This window comes from Protopterus annectens, chromosome 8.part0 (assembly GCF_019279795.1).
Source record: "Protopterus annectens isolate FY-2018-M chromosome 8.part0, PAN1.0, whole genome shotgun sequence".
Lineage (NCBI taxonomy): Eukaryota > Metazoa > Chordata > Ceratodontiformes > Protopteridae > Protopterus > Protopterus annectens.
In genome coordinates this window covers 522959478-522975474 of record NC_056741.1, presented here as the reverse complement: position 1 = coordinate 522975474, position 15997 = coordinate 522959478, and the positions used below count along the sequence as shown (strand labels likewise).

General features: G+C 38.1%; 1 protein-coding gene across 1 annotated transcript in view; it reads left to right on the top strand.

Moving 5' to 3' along the window:
• Nucleotides 1-15997, top strand: part of LOC122808315 (medium-wave-sensitive opsin 1-like) — a 139497-nt gene that overhangs the window by 107591 nt on the left and 15909 nt on the right. Inside the window, exon 5 of the mRNA XM_044079282.1 lies at nucleotides 13625-13864. Within this exon, the coding sequence (XP_043935217.1) occupies nucleotides 13625-13864 (240 nt within the window). The remainder of the gene's footprint in view (nucleotides 1-13624; nucleotides 13865-15997) is intronic.

Here is a 15997-nt window from a genome sequence, read left to right as displayed (position 1 = left end):
TACAGAAATTATTTTTGAAATAACTTTTATTGTTGCATGTGTGACTTCTGAGTAATGAAGGCAGAGTATATAATTTAATATAACAGCAAAAGTAATAGCCATATTCAGTGATGATGGCACATCACTGTGTCTTTGCAGTGTTCCCCATGACTTACACAAGAACTCTGATCATCATTAAATTGTACTGTACTGAGAAGGCTGTGCGTGACTATGGCAGAAACACATTCCCAGCTCCTTTAGATTTTATCAGAAAAGATATTAAGGTTCCCACTGGTCCATCCTGGGATTACTACATTTAGGGTTGCATTCTGATTCCTCACGTGGAAAAATGTTGATATTAGTGGTGGAGGAAGTAAGAAATATGGGAACTTTCCTAAACAACTGTGAAGCAAATCATTATCTCAGCAGTATATGGCAGAGGGAAGCAGTCCTGTCTCCAGAGCAGGCTGTTATTTATAGCTAAAGATTTGAAATGTTTTACTTGAAGAAGACTCATCTCTACATTATCTTCTAAGGACATGTATATACTTCACGACTGATATTCCATGCTCCATCTCACATCTGAGGCTAACAGTGTGTGACATGTACTCTGTGTATATTTGTAACTCCAAACGGGTTATAGAATGAGTAATTTCTGGGCACATTGTGGATGCTGCGAAGAGCACTTCTAGCTAACATCAAAGATGAAAACAATACTAATTTCATGAACTTTACTCATACCATAGGTTAGGATTGGGGTCCATTCCTGTCATGGTATTAGAAATCCAAAAGACTTGGAGATATTAAACCAAGCGCGGCCAACAGTGTGTCACTACCCAAAAGCCCCTTATGAGTTTCAAGTCTATTACAGCCACACCATTGATAATTATAATCTTTTCCACCATGAGGGTCATTAAGATATGCAAGCGCTTATTAAGTTTAGGGACAGCTGGACTTATCTAATATAGCTGGATGCTTCTATATTTAATTTTCAGGATCCCCACTGGTCAGCAAATGTGAGCCTACTCTCTGGTTGACTGGAAGGTCTGAAATCTAAACTTCATGCAAATTAGATATTGGAGATTAAACCGGCAATCTTCCCTCTTAATCATCATACATTTCCTCATCTGTTCACTTATTTCAAAGTGCAGGAGCAGAATCAATTCACCAAGTAACTCAATATAATACAATATTTGTTAACACTGGAGAGAAACAATCACAAAAAAATGTGTACATCCCACATCCTTGCACTCTCCACAATTAACATTGCAGCATTATAAAAAAAGACTGGCTTTAACTATACTTTTAATATTAATGCTATTGGATTTGATGAAATTAAGATATGTATGGATGAAAGTGCTTTTCCTATATTAAATACTGAGGTTTACTATAGAATTGAAAAATAGGGGGTTATAAGTGGAAAGTGTCTGAACAAACACTGGGACTCCATGTTTTTTTTTTTATTTCACTTGAGTGCATACTATTAAATACGGTTTCTTAACATTATTCTTTCTGAGATCTGATTGTGATGTTTTTGAAATGATCTGCTGTGAGCATCAGTTGGCTGATTGTCCTTGTTTGTCAGAGACATAACACACAGGGATAGAGGGTCTATATTATGTGATTGAAACCTTAAATTATTGAACACCTAAAGGCTGATCATGAAATATCGAACCCTTAGCATTGAAAACGGCCATTTCCACATAGTGAAACAATGCCGTTGGCCAAATAAAAAAAAAAATTTAAACTGAAATGAACTGGGGGGCTTTGCCCCCACCCCCCCAGATCTGGGGAGCTGTGCCCCCCACACCCCCACTAACTAAATATGCCAACTCCGAGATCGCTCTACAGCAGTGAAAGAACAAAATCAACGTAATGGCCAAATGGCTCATTTCCCTGTGTGGAAATGGTAGTTTGCAATTTTCAGACATCGACATTTAGTGAGCAACCTTTAGTTGTTCGGTAATCTAAGGTTTCGATCACGTAATAAGGTACCCAGGGATAGATTACAATGCAGCATCAGGGGCCAAAAAAATAAAGGTCAGATTGAAAAAATCTCAGCATCGTGATGCAAAGTGTTGGCTGGGATTTTATATACTTGTTGTAGTTTTGTTTCAGAAAAAATAAAATGTACAATATCCATCCCCATACCTGCAGGAAGCTCTGGGGGGGAAATGAGAAGTCTCAGCAGTTTGAATGAAGCCCATTTTATGAAGCTCTTCCTCTCACCTATCTCTAAACAGTTTGTAAGTGGAAGAGACCTAACTAAAGAGGCGTTCAGGCATTCATGTTTGTAGTTTGTGTTAAATACATTTTTATTGAGATTATAGAACAAAAAGGTGGTAGACATTTTCAGCACATCTTAGATTATTCAGTAGTTTTTGATGCTAAGAGGATCAAAAGGATCTAGATTTTATTCTCACTCCAGGCACTTTATGTCATATTCCATTGCTTTTACGGCAGTGTGGCATGAGGGAGTGTTTTCACCTAATGTGTCATCACTGAGATTATACAACAAAACCAAAATGATAAAATATGAGTTCAAACAATCCAATGAAACATGATAGTGCATGGTAAAGTGTTCTTTTTTTTTAAATACAATCTTTAGACCATATTTCCATTTATGACTGCAGACTTTTTGCTATGACGTAACATGACAGAAACACAAATAGCAGTTTATTTAAAAAATAAGAAAAATACCCTACATACCAATAATATAAACATATACTAACATAAACAAACAATACTGAATCCTAAAATGCAGAGAGAATCAAACTATCTTTTCTTTTACATTTTTTCAGAAATTTATATAAAATCTGCCAATTGTATTAAAACACAATTTTTATTTATTTTTTTTTTCTTTTATAGAGAGGCTTAAAACATTAGACATTTTCCTTACCACAGCTTTGAACATTTTTTTATCATTTGTGATATGTAAACATATCTTGTAATCTTCAAAATTCCAGAGACAAGATTATACTTCCTCTTGGTAATACCCCAGGCAGTCCTATTTTCCCCAGGGTGATTTGCATATATTATATTTCTGAATCATTCTCTTTTCAGTCAACATTACATTTTTTGTAAGATTTGCATGTAACTACTCTTAAAAACAAATATTGTATCATATTATGTTTGTTTTGGAATCCCCTTTCACATTTTTGTTTTTCCATTCTTTTATACTATAGATAAATCATAATGGGTCTATGTTAGAAGATCGAAAGACCAGATTATTAAAACTGAGACAATCAAATCTTGGTATGCTGAACTGGCTTCTTCTCTGGAAGACAGTATTTTTGGGGTTGGGTGTTTACCCTTTCCCAAATGTGGAGCGATCTCGGAGTTGGTATACATAATAGGCAGGAGTGTTGGTTCAGGGGGGTCTTGTACCCTGTAAAAACACTATTGCCTTTTTTTTATGCTGGCTTCCAGACAAGAAGCCAATTGAATGTTTCAAGATTCAGTCTTCTTGGTTTTGATAATCTGGTCCTTCAATCTTGTGACACAGACACATCTTAAGCAGGAGCCTTCTGTGCTAAAGCAATACAGTTGCATTGCATTTATAAATAGCAATACTTTCTCACTAAAAATGTTTATTTCTTCTGTTTTACTTTTATTTTCCAGATACTTACAAGGAAAATCTCCCTTTAAAATGTTCACAAGTTTTCTGTTGTTAAAATTGACTGACCTCACCTATCCAACTCATATTTCCCTTCTTTTACTGTTGTACCAGTTCCCTGATTGCCAACTTTGTCATATTTATAAACTCCCTGTAATACCATCATATAAACATGGAGATGGAAAGAAGGGTCCAAATGGAGAGATGAAAAGTCAGCAAGCAAAGGAGAGGAGTAGTGCTGAAACTGAATTCATCCTCAAGTCTTGGTGAGTACCTTTGCAAAGTGGACCCTGTTTTCACAAAATCTCACCAAGGTGACACTGATATATAGACTGTATTTATATAGCAAATATCATGGACCGAAGTAGTTCAAAAATTAAAAGAGATAGCTGGGTGCACAAGACCCAGGATAAAATAGTGCCCAATCCTGGTAGGCGCACTGGTGCCAGGACTGGAAAAAATGACAGCGTGGAATCCTCAAAATATGGAAACATTCCTACAATGGGGCCAGGCCAGGCCCAAGGGGAGGATGACCCCCTCTGTTGTAGAAGGAACTAGCAGTCCACAAAAATCATAAAACCTGATAGGCCAAAGAAGAGCCATAAAGACGATGGAGTTGACTATTGAGGATAAGAAAGAAATTATGTATTGTTATTTTTATGCAAAAAGCCCATAATTTCCAGACACAAAATATACAAAATGATTAAGAGAGAAATTAGAAGAAAGAAAAATACTTCTGCAAGAAAAACTGTCAGAAGCTTCAAATGAAAATTTGCGTTCATTATTACAACAGATTTCCGAAAAACAGTATATAGATCAAGAAACTTTGATCTGTTTGGAAGAAGAAGCATCTGAGGAAGTGCAAAAATATAAACAACAAAACCTAGAGATATTTGAACAATATAAAAAAGAAATACGGACATGGGAAAGAAAGAGAGATTTGATATGGTGCAATATTTGTGCAAAGTAGAAAGCCAAATTAATCAATATAAAGAAGGCAGCCCCAGAGATATTCAAAGAAAAACACAGACAGGCATCTGGATATGGAAAATTTTACAATAAAAAAATAATTTCACAAAGATGGAATGTAGAAAAGATTAGTAAAGTAGAAGTAAAAAAAAATAGACGTTGAAGTTATGGAGTGCCTGCCAAGTGAAGGATTTGGTGTAGAAGGTCTAATACAGGTTACATTACAGCATGATGGAGTGAGTCCCCAAAGTAAGGAGAAACAGGAAGATCAGGAAACATCTGAAGGGGAAATATAGACATGGGAAAGAAAAAGAGATTTAATATGGTATAATATTTATGCAAAGGAAAAAGCAAAACTAACCAATATAAAAGAACAGCACCAAAGATATTTGAAGAGGAATACAGGCAAAGGAATCCAGGCATGGAAAACTTTACAATGCAAAAAATAAGAAGACAAAGAGGAAAAGTAGAAAATGAGAGTAGTAATGGAGAAGTTAAAGAAATAGAAACTGAGGTTATGGAGTACCTGCAAAGTGAAGGATTCAGTGTAGAAAATTGAATGCAGAAAGCATCACAACAGGATAGAGCAATGGATATCCAGATTAAGGGGAAACCAGTGGAAAAGGAAGCAATTGGTCAAGTGCCATATCAAGATATTTTGGAGCCTTCCACAGGAAATCAGTATAAACATTCACTTGAAGCAAGGAAAGGAACAGGAAACTGTGGAAACTCTGATGCAGTCAGTATTGAGGAGTGATAGGCCAGTGAGTTCCCATATGACAGAGCAACAGATGGCACAGGATGAAATTGAAGAGAAGTTGCCATGGGAAGATGCTATAGAACTTTCTATAGAGTGCCCGTGGGAAATGGAAAACAAGGGATGTGCCCTCAGTTTGGAAGAAAATGAGCTAAGAGAAGAGATGCTTGAATTAATAGACATAGATAGATATATATTAAGATCAATGAGAGAAATAAACTTCTTCTTCTTCTTCTTTCGGCTTTTCCTGGTTAGTGGTCGCCACAGTGGATCACCTGTCAGCTCATGATTGGCAGTGAAGTTTTACAATGTTGAGTAGCCAGCCTGGCACCCAACCTTCCATGGAAGGCACACACATGCATGCACTCACGCCTAGGGCCAATTTAGAGTATCCAATCTACCTACAGTATGTCTCTGGGCTGCCAGAGGAAACCGGAGCACCTGGAGGAAACCCACGTGACCACAGGGAGGACATGCATACTCCTCACAGAAGGCACCCCAGCTGAGGATCAAACTGGAAAACTCTTGCTGTGAGGTGACAACGCTAACTGCTGCACCACTGCAGCTGCCCAATGAGAGAAATAGACGGCAGAAGGTCAGTAAAACCCAAAAAGTCAGAAATCTGATAAAACAAATAAATACAGTAATTAGAACTATCCATAGAGATCCATGTGATATAACAGAAGTAAACAGGATATATTACTGTGCAGCTAAATTAATAACTAATAAAGTTATATCACAAGAACACAGGGTAGTGAGGGAAAGGAAGGGGAGAAATCAAATACTATCATGGAAGTATCAAATAGAGAAAACTATAAAGCAATTAAGATAAGAAGTGTCACTCTTAAAATACTATAGAAGAGGGAATAGATTAACAAAAATACTAAGAAAGATAGATGTGGTTAAAGAAATGCCCAGTGTTAGAACAGGCCAGGATCTATCATGCACTATCGCAAATAACAAACTACAAATTTCTGCACAAGTGGAAAAACTTAGAAGATACACAGACAAATATAAAGGAAAAGCACAAAATAAGCAATTTATTGATGACCCAAAAACATCAAGCTGACATCAAGGACTGAAACAATACTAATTTCATGAACTTTAATCATACTTTGACCTAGGAATTGGGTCCATTCCCATCATGGCGATAGAAACCCAAAAGACTTGGAGAAATTATAAAGTGTATTATTACAATCAATAAACTCCTAATTGCTGATTACCTTCTTTTCTTTCACTTTTAAATCACATCATCACTCATCTTTTCATTGATATAATTCTCACAGTTTTTTTATGCATAATGAAACTGCAATTGTTCCGTTACAGTTTATTTCCTGGCACAGAACTACTTAAATTCCCTGTTCCCTTACCTCTTTTGATATTGCTTATTTCTTCCAGATTTTCTTATATCAATGTATGACTGGATAAAATATTCATTTTAATTTTATTTCAAATCACTTTGCTATCTATTCTGAAGAAACAAAGATGTAATTAATATGGTTTTTAATATTTCCCTAAATATGTGGAATTATAATTCTAATTTATCAAATACAACTTATTCCTTCCACCACCTACAGTGTTTCCTTTTAGTCCGGATAAAATGTACCTTCTTGTGAATGTTTCGCTTAAAATCCCCAGCACACGCAATGAGTTTTACTACATAATAAAAAACTGTACTTCCTCGGACACTTGTTTACCCCATGAGCCATATGCTGCAGTGATTTTGATCATTTTCCATGTATCATTATTATTATTATTATTATTATTATTATTATTATTATTATTATTATATCTTAAACTATGCCCCCCTTAATTCTCTGACTTTATCTGTATTCCATTTCACTCCCCAAATATCCACTATAAGCTGTAAACAAGTTTCTTCCCCAGTGATTAAAGTACTCGTCCTTGCCCCATTCTTTTTCTCCACTGTTTTTTACTCACTACTAATTCACACATTAGGCAAGCAGTTGCATACTCTTCTTATCAGCTTATTGTCATCATCTTCTTCCTATCTTATAGGTTTATAGGTTCATAGGTGTCTACTAGGCTGTATCCCAAATCTCTGACGAGTTCTGATACCCTTAATAAGTGTAAGCATGGGCTTGGGAGATGAACTATTTACATATTACCTGTTTGCATCAGACATAGGTGCCAAACCAGAGATGAATTTCTGGTTTCCCATCCAGTTGTCCAAGTGACACTTGAATTGGATTCGGGAGGAACTCTGGTTCACATGGATGGGGAGTCTGTTCCATAGACGGGGTAGTCTCTGGGATACATACCTATCTCTCCAACAGGTCCTATTTATATCACAGGCAAGGTTTAAGTCTTTAGAACAGGTAATTCTGGTACTGTTTTGTGGATATGCAGGAGGTCCATCAGAGTGGGGTCTGACAATGCCTTGTATGACAGGCATAAATCTCCCCTGAAAATCCTGTGGGAGACAGAATACATGGATAGGGCCTTGAGGCGGTCTGCAAAGGACATATTTCTTATGCCCTGTATTCTTTAAGTGAGGAGCATCTCTGAACGTTCCAGTTGTTGGAGATGCCTGGTTAGGTACATACCAAAGGGGGCATTGTACTCAATGATAGATCTGATGAATGCAGAATGCAGTGGAACAATGACTTCCTTGGACTTAGATGTCATACCTTTGTTTATAAGTTGTGCAACATAGAATGTTTTCCTCACCACTGCAGACACATGATGATCAAAGGCTAGATTACTATCTATGTGTGTCGCTAAGTTCCTAACTACTGGGTCAACTCTAAGGAGTATGTTGTCAATATGATAGTTACCATGAATGGATGACTTCCAAACGATACTACTATGCATTTCTTTGTATTTAGTTTTAGTCCATGACTCTGACACCAGTTGTTTGTCTATGTCAACCCTTCCTGGAGAACATTTGTGTCAGTGTGAGATTCAATGACAGCTCCTAATTTGCAATCATCTGCAAATTTATTCTGCCAGAGACCACTGACATTGGCCTTGACTTCTGAGAAGTAAATTCCAAAAACAACCAGTCCAAGTACTGATCCCTGAAGGACTCCACTTGTGATTGGCCTCTTTGTAGAGGTGGATTCCCCAGTTCTAACTTCCTGGGTCCTGTCTGTGAGCCAGTTGCCTATCCACCAGGTGGCAAATGGGTTTGTACCTAACCTCTTGAGTCTGTCACCAATGCTTGAGTGAGGTATTGTGTCAAATGCGTTGGCCAGGTCAAGGTAGGCAGTGTGAATGATTTTGCCTTCATCCATTACTTTGGAGACCTTCTGAAAGAAGTCCACGAGGTTGAGTAGGCATGATCTGCCCTTTAAGAAACCAAAATGGGTTGGATCCAGTGTCTGGTGGTTTACTATAGCTCCATTGATCATCTCCATGATAATTCTTTCCATGGCTATACATATAAGACTAGTAAGACTTATAGGTCTGTAGTTTCCAGGGTCTTTAGATGGCCTATCTTTGTGGAGATGGATGACTGTTGCCTCTCTCCATTCATGGGGCATGAAGCCTGTTTGGAGGCTACAGTTAAATATTAATTCCAGGGGCACTGATAACTCATGTTTCATGCTATTTAGAAGGCATCCTGGGATATTGTCTGGGCCCATTAATGCAGTGTTCTTGGTCATAGAAAGAGCATTAAGGACCTGTTCTCTAGTGATAGTAGGGTGGTTATATTTGATGGTATTTCCTGAGGAAAGGTTGAGGGGTAGAGAGGAGTAAAGTTGGAACTGAATTTATCGGCCAGGAGGTTTGCTATATCTTCTGGCTCAGTATAGGTGGCTCCATTTACAATGAGCTCTGCACACAACTGTGCATTGGTTTGGAGGTTGCGGACATAGCTAAAGAATGCTTTGTGGTTGTCCTTGGCCTTGGAGGCCAAACTTACCTCAAATTTGGCTTTGGTAGACTTTATTTGTCCTCTGAGTTGTTTGTTTAGTTTGATGAGAGTGCTTTTATCCTGCTGGGTGCTGCACCTCCTAATTTTTGCCATGATTTTCTTCCTCATGTTATACATCCAATTGATTTTGTGATTCTACAAGGGTGGCTTATTTTTTAAGTTCGTTCTGTACTTTTACCTGGTGGGTGCAGCTGCCTCTGTGCAGTTCTTAACATGCTTGTATAGGGTTTCTGTGACCAGTTCTGCATAGGCAGCAGTGTCCTCAGGGTTTATAGGGGCTTGAAATTTTGCCAGGTTATCACTTAATAGCAGGAGGTTGGCCTTAGAGTAGTTCCTGAATATTCCCGGTGTAGCTGGGGGTCCAGGTTTTATTTTTACTTCAAAGGAGACCATTTTGTGGTATGACTTTACTAGGGAAGGCATTATAGTAGTGGGTGTGCAGCACTCTCCCATATTAGTGAGGACCAGATCCAGTATGGTTGCACCCCTGGTTGGTGTATTGACTGTCTGGTCCAGGGAGTTTGTGTTTACAAAATCCAGGAATCTCTGTGCATGTACGTTTGATGTCATAAATGATTCCCAGTTAATAGTGGTGGTAATTAAAGTCATCCATGAATATGGTATTGGGTTGGATGGTTAGTGTTTTTAATCAGTTAAAATACATGGTGTGGGTTTCCTGGGTCATAGAGGGGGGCCTATAGCTTGCAAGGAAGTTATATTGGATTTTCCCTATGGTGATTTGAACATGGAGCAGCTCAGGTGCATTGTCCTGTTTGACCAGCCTTGAAGCTTGTTTATTTTTGATGTAAATAGAGACACCTCCACCTTTATTCCCAGCCTGTGAAGTAGCTGGTCTAAATGTGCAGAAGACATTATAACGCTGTACTGTTGATGTGCTGTCCACGGCTTTAAACCACTTCTCTGAGATCGCACATACAACAGCATTATCTAGGTAAAGAGAGCATCCAAAGAGTGGAGTTTTTTGTTTGGGCTCCTAGCATTGAGGGATAATATCTTTAGATTTTCTTAGTTTTGATTTGCTATTGGAGAAGACAATGTTTTAGCTAATATTCGAAAGCCTAGAGGGGAGAAGTACAGACCATCTTTTTCATTCTATTAAAGTCTGGCATCAGCATTCTGGTACTTTCTTCCTATTTTTTGTCATATTTCTGTTATTTTTTGTCATATTTCTGTTATTTTTTGTCATATTTCTGTTATTTCTTTGTTGCTGTTTTATTTTTACTCTTCATTTTCTTATCTGATAATGACCTACACGCTGCATCTCTTTTCTTTTTTCTTCTCTCTGTTTAGTAGGATTTTCGCACAGAATTTTTCATGTGGTCAACCAACCTCATCTTACCCCTGCACTTTTTCCTTATCTTTATTTTTCTTGTACTACTATCACATTAATTTTCTCCCAATCAACACATGTTTGTGCTTATATTTCAGTTGCCTGTTTTGTTTTGAATTTTACTTCTTAATTGCGTGGGAAATTTGAATTCTCCATCTCCATGGAATTATTGTTACTGACTGGTTATGAGCATAACAAAACTTTGAGATACGGAAACATATAGCATTTATTAATGACAGTGTATCACTGAAAATGACTGATCACTGATTCACTATCTTTGCAACCATGTCATTTTATAGACTTTTTTAACCTTTAAATTATTCTAGAATAAATATGGAAATGCCTGTTTGTAAGCTTTCAATGTTGCTGTTTTTTTTTTTTTTGGTCTGTTTGCAATCATTTTGAAGTATTCTAACATCACTATAATATATATAATGAAGGTCAGATTATCAGCAGCATTTATTTTTGGCATTCGTGAGGTTTAATATGAGTCCTGACAGTTCTATCTATATTACCTGCTTGTTGAGACATTTAAAAAAATAAGAAAGTTATCATACATGCAACTAAGCACATGAAACCATTTCATACTTCACTACACAGATGTCAAATATTGCTAACAAGTATGCTTTCATGTAAGCTTTAAGGATGTAGCTTCTAAAAGGTTATGCATAACATGATTTTGCAGTTGCTAACATAATACGAACTGACAGTGTTAGATTCCTAGCGGCATCACTCAGCCGATGTAGGAGAACTACCTGATGCAGTCACTAGGGCTAAATTAGATCATGGGTATTTTTCATTTGAGGCATTCTGTCACATTTTCTTTTGCTCCAGTCCAGGGGGATATTAACATTTTGAACCATCTAGGTATGATGATCTTAATCTTCTTTCTGAGAAAACTTTTTTGGGCTGTTGTTACTTTTGGCTGGCAGATATCTAACATCAGGTATTATCTGTCCACCCTTGTTACTTGACCTTTCACAAAGACATGGTATCTCTGTGCAATAGTCCTTCATTTAAACCAAAAACAATTTCTGCAAAGTTATATCTGATCATAATGCCAACCAGTTAACTCAATTTTCTGTATTCTGTTAGGTGCTCTATACTCCTGGAGAACATTTTCTCTGTACTCTGGATGTCCACTGACAGCTCTTTTACTGTGTTAATAGAGCGGCTTCATTCTACAAAGATCAGCAGATGTTTCTATCATTTACCAAGAAAGTGAAGAATGTCTCCAGTGTCTTTCTAACTGGATGTCCACATGACAAGCCTACTGCTACAAGAAGCAAAGCAGTCCCTCCCTATTTTCCACAAGGGCAATGTCTCCCTCAGCTGCGTTTTTCAACATGTCAGTTGTTGATATCTGCAAGGCAGCTACTTGGTTTTTGCCAGCCTGATGGCATAGATAGACATAACCTCAACTATGGTCCAAATGACTGGGAGAAACTAGCCACTATGACATCTGATGGAGCTGACAGGGAGGATGGCCGTGCCCATAGTGAGAGGTATGCTGAGTGGGCTCATCTCTCCTTAAGTATTGGTAATGCCAGACTCACAGAGATCACAAGGCTGGGGAAACAGGAATGCAAGATGGTATGGCTGTTTTAGGGCTCTGGGGAGATAGGTACTCATGGACTAGGTTTCTTTGCATGCCCAGCATAAGATGTAGTAACATAAGCACACTGTGGTTATAGGGCTTAGGAAAAAGCCCTAGCATACCAGTCAGTGTATGTGATGCTGTCGTTTCTAGCTCTGCTCTGCTGTGTATCTCCTTCTTAGGCCACCAACAATGGCTTTAGCTGAAGGGGAGGGGGAGTAATATTGGTAATAATCAAGATGTTCAAGCCTCCATTTCCATTATGTGCATGCTAAGGAAGAGATTGGAGCCATAAGAGGGAGATCCAAGCAGCTGATAGTCAGTCTAGCCGACACCAAGGATCCCCACAAAAAGGCAAGCACTACAAAGTGAATGTCAGTTCAAGGTCCAGAATTTTGTTCTTTAGAAATATTTTGAACATATTACCCATGTTCATTACTCAGAATGGGAAGAGTACTGCCTAGAGTCTTAACTAGGTTATCTGGTGCCTAGTGCATTTTCCTTTTCTGGCATCTCCCTCAAAGTTACAGACTAAAAAAAATTGTTATGAACATGAGGAAAATTGCTTGCTACAAATTTAACAAGTGGCTTGCTACAGTTAAATTATCGCACATGAAGTGCTTTATTACTTCTATAGTAACCACAATGACAGTAATGATATTCATTTCTGAATGCAGTTACAGCACTTCAGCACCAACACCATCTGCTGATTGCACCCCTACAGCCTTACATCTGCAGCTGCACCCTCCTCCCTGCCCTAGCTGTGCCCTCTTCTCTGTTCTAGGAATACCCAACAGTCTGAATACATTGAAGTCAGATAGAGCTGTTGCACAGGATACTTACCATAACCTTGTGTATGTCAGATGGTGCATTGTCATGCCGACGCCAGAGTGATACATTATTATGTAACATCATTATGTATGAACTAGATAAGATAGGAAGGGAACCATCCCAGTCATATGACTGTCACAACAGCCTGCAGTGATCAACGAATGTAAGGGAGAATATTTTTCAGAGCTGATGTGTATAGTATGGGAACAAGTCTTGTATCTTGCTATCATAGTGGGCAGAAAGCAAATCCAGCTGATGAGAAGGATAACAAACAAAATCAGAAAGAAAGAAATGATGCTTTATCAGTGCTACATTAATGGCTATGGAATATATAAGTATAATGTGATACGGAGAAATCTGTGTACAGTATCTAACACATTCTGTGGTGAGAATTATGACATGAATGTACCTTTGTTTTCATCCATTGTCAGGCTGCAGCAGTATCTGCTATTGTTCTAGTAAAACAACTGAACAATATACCTACCCTCCACAAAACTGTAGGATTCCTCATTCATACCAGTCTAGTTGAAGGAAAAATCCACCTTTAAATATGTATTGAGGACACATAAAATATAGGTGTTAAGTTATTTTCTGGCTTATGATACTAATTCATATTTTTGTAGGTAGCTAAACAACAAAAGGAGTCTGAGTCTACACAAAAAGCTGAAAAGGAAGTGTCCCGTATGGTGGTGGTTATGATCTTTGCTTACTGTTTCTGCTGGGGACCTTACACATTAATGGCCTGTTTTGGTGCTGCTTATCCTCGGTATGCATTCCACCCACTGGCTGCAGCCTTGCCTGCCTACTTTGCCAAGAGTGCCACCATCTACAACCCCATTATCTATGTCTTCATGAATAGACAGGTGAGTATACAGAAAGCCATACCTGGCACCTTGATCAGCACTGACTGTTGTTCACTGTTCTATATGCTAATACATAGCTTATAACTGTAAACAAATGAAAATAACACAGAGAGTTTAGTTTGTCTTACAGGAAGTATTTTAATAATACCAATATAGCAGATGGAAAGACTGAACTGATGGGCACAACTATATAGGTTTTGTTCACAAGTATTACTTTCTTTGAGCTATACTGCATGTTTTAGTTTAGAGCAAACTCTTGTACCAGTCTCGACCATTTGAAGGTCATAACCCAAATATTTTGTTTATCACACACCAAGTCATTCTGGTCAAAGGACAGCAAGTTAGTTTATACCAAGTATGCATGAAAATCTACTATGATAAGAGGTGAGATGACTTCTTCCTATAAAGCCAAGAATTAAAAAAAGAGAAAAGCAGAACATGAAAGATTATTAAATAATTGTAGGATTTTAACAGGAACAATAATGATAAAAATGCAAAAAATAATCTGCAGTAATGATATTTTGAGTATACGTTACTGGCCATTTTTTTGTATGTAAACAATTTGTTTTATTAGCCTGGTGAATGAGGAGAGATATCAAGACATGGCAGACATTAGATATCGTACTGCATGTTAGCAGAATGAGGAATTTCAAGCAAAAACAATTTGTTGATTCTGTTTCTTCTTCTTGTCAGCCTGTAACTGACTGATACATTCACAACTATCTTCAGCTGCTGCATTGTAAAACTTGATTTAACTAGTGATCGAGTCCAGGTTATGGAGATTGGTTGTAACTGGTAGCTATTCTAGGTCTAGACTCCAAAGCACATATACTATTGGTATATCAAAGATAAAAATAAGTCAAGACAATTACTTTATGTTGAATTTCCCATAATGCTATGACCAATGTGCAGTACAAACCTAAAATTTAAGGAATACTAAAGAGCTAAATTCATTTGTTTGTCAACTGGGGTGGTGCACTGACCCACATCAGCCCATTTCAGGCTCAGCCAAAGAGCACAGCCTGTATAAGTGAACTGATTGAGGTCACACAGTATGCGAACAGATGCAAATCAAACCCAGAACTGCAGTAGAATTTAAATAGATCAGTGATACTCAGAAACTTGGGTGGCCACGGTGGTGCAGCATTTAGCATTGCCGCCTTACAGGAGAGGCTTTCTGGTTCAATCCTTGGCTGTGGAGCTCTCTGTGCGGAGTCTGTCTGTCCTCCCTGTGGTCACGTGGGTTTCCGCCAGGTGCTCTGGTTTCCTCTCACGTCCCAAAGACATGCTGTAGGTGGAGTGGATGCTCAAAACTGGCCCTAGGTGTGAGTGCGTGCATGTGTGTGCCTTCTGTGGAAGGTTGGGCACTGGGCTGGCAACTCGACACCGTAAAACTCCACTGCCAATCATGAACGGACAGGTGATCCACTGTGGTGACCCAGGAAAAGCCGAAAGAAGAAGAAGTGATACTCATAAACCTATGTAGTGAACTACCAGGCAATCTATAAAAGTGGCACAAAAGCTACTTACATATCACATCAAATACACAATCACATAATACTTATCATAAATAAATTCAGGAATTATATACTCCAAAAGTATGCAGTAATAGAGAAGTAACCTGGCGGTAAGAACAGTAAATTAAGACAAATATTCTAGGTTAGTTTCAGAGGGTGTTAATGCATTATTTTGTAACGCAAAGCGACAAGGCTAGTGGTCCTAAGATATGGAACATTTGGGATTCAGAGATGCCCTTTGCACTGTATACTAGCAGTAGCACTGAGGACATCTCATTAAGAATACTGACAGGCATATGATTCATAAACATAATCATATTTCTGGCACTATCTTTTTAATGCACCTTACAGTGAAATGAAGGGCACACTGACTACTGTATCACTGGATAATTGTGTTTTCTGCATATTGAGCAATGCATTAAGAACAGGTAGCGTTTACAGTTGGAGGTGGTGTCAGATAAGCTGCACAGTACAGTAGTAACCACCCGAAGAAGTTGTTTCTGAATCACAAAGGTTTTAGTTTTGACCTGGCCTTTTACTGACCATCAAGACATTCCTTCAAATTACCTAATGAACACCTTCTTTCCCCAAGGTGAGAGCCCAATGGCCTATTTTT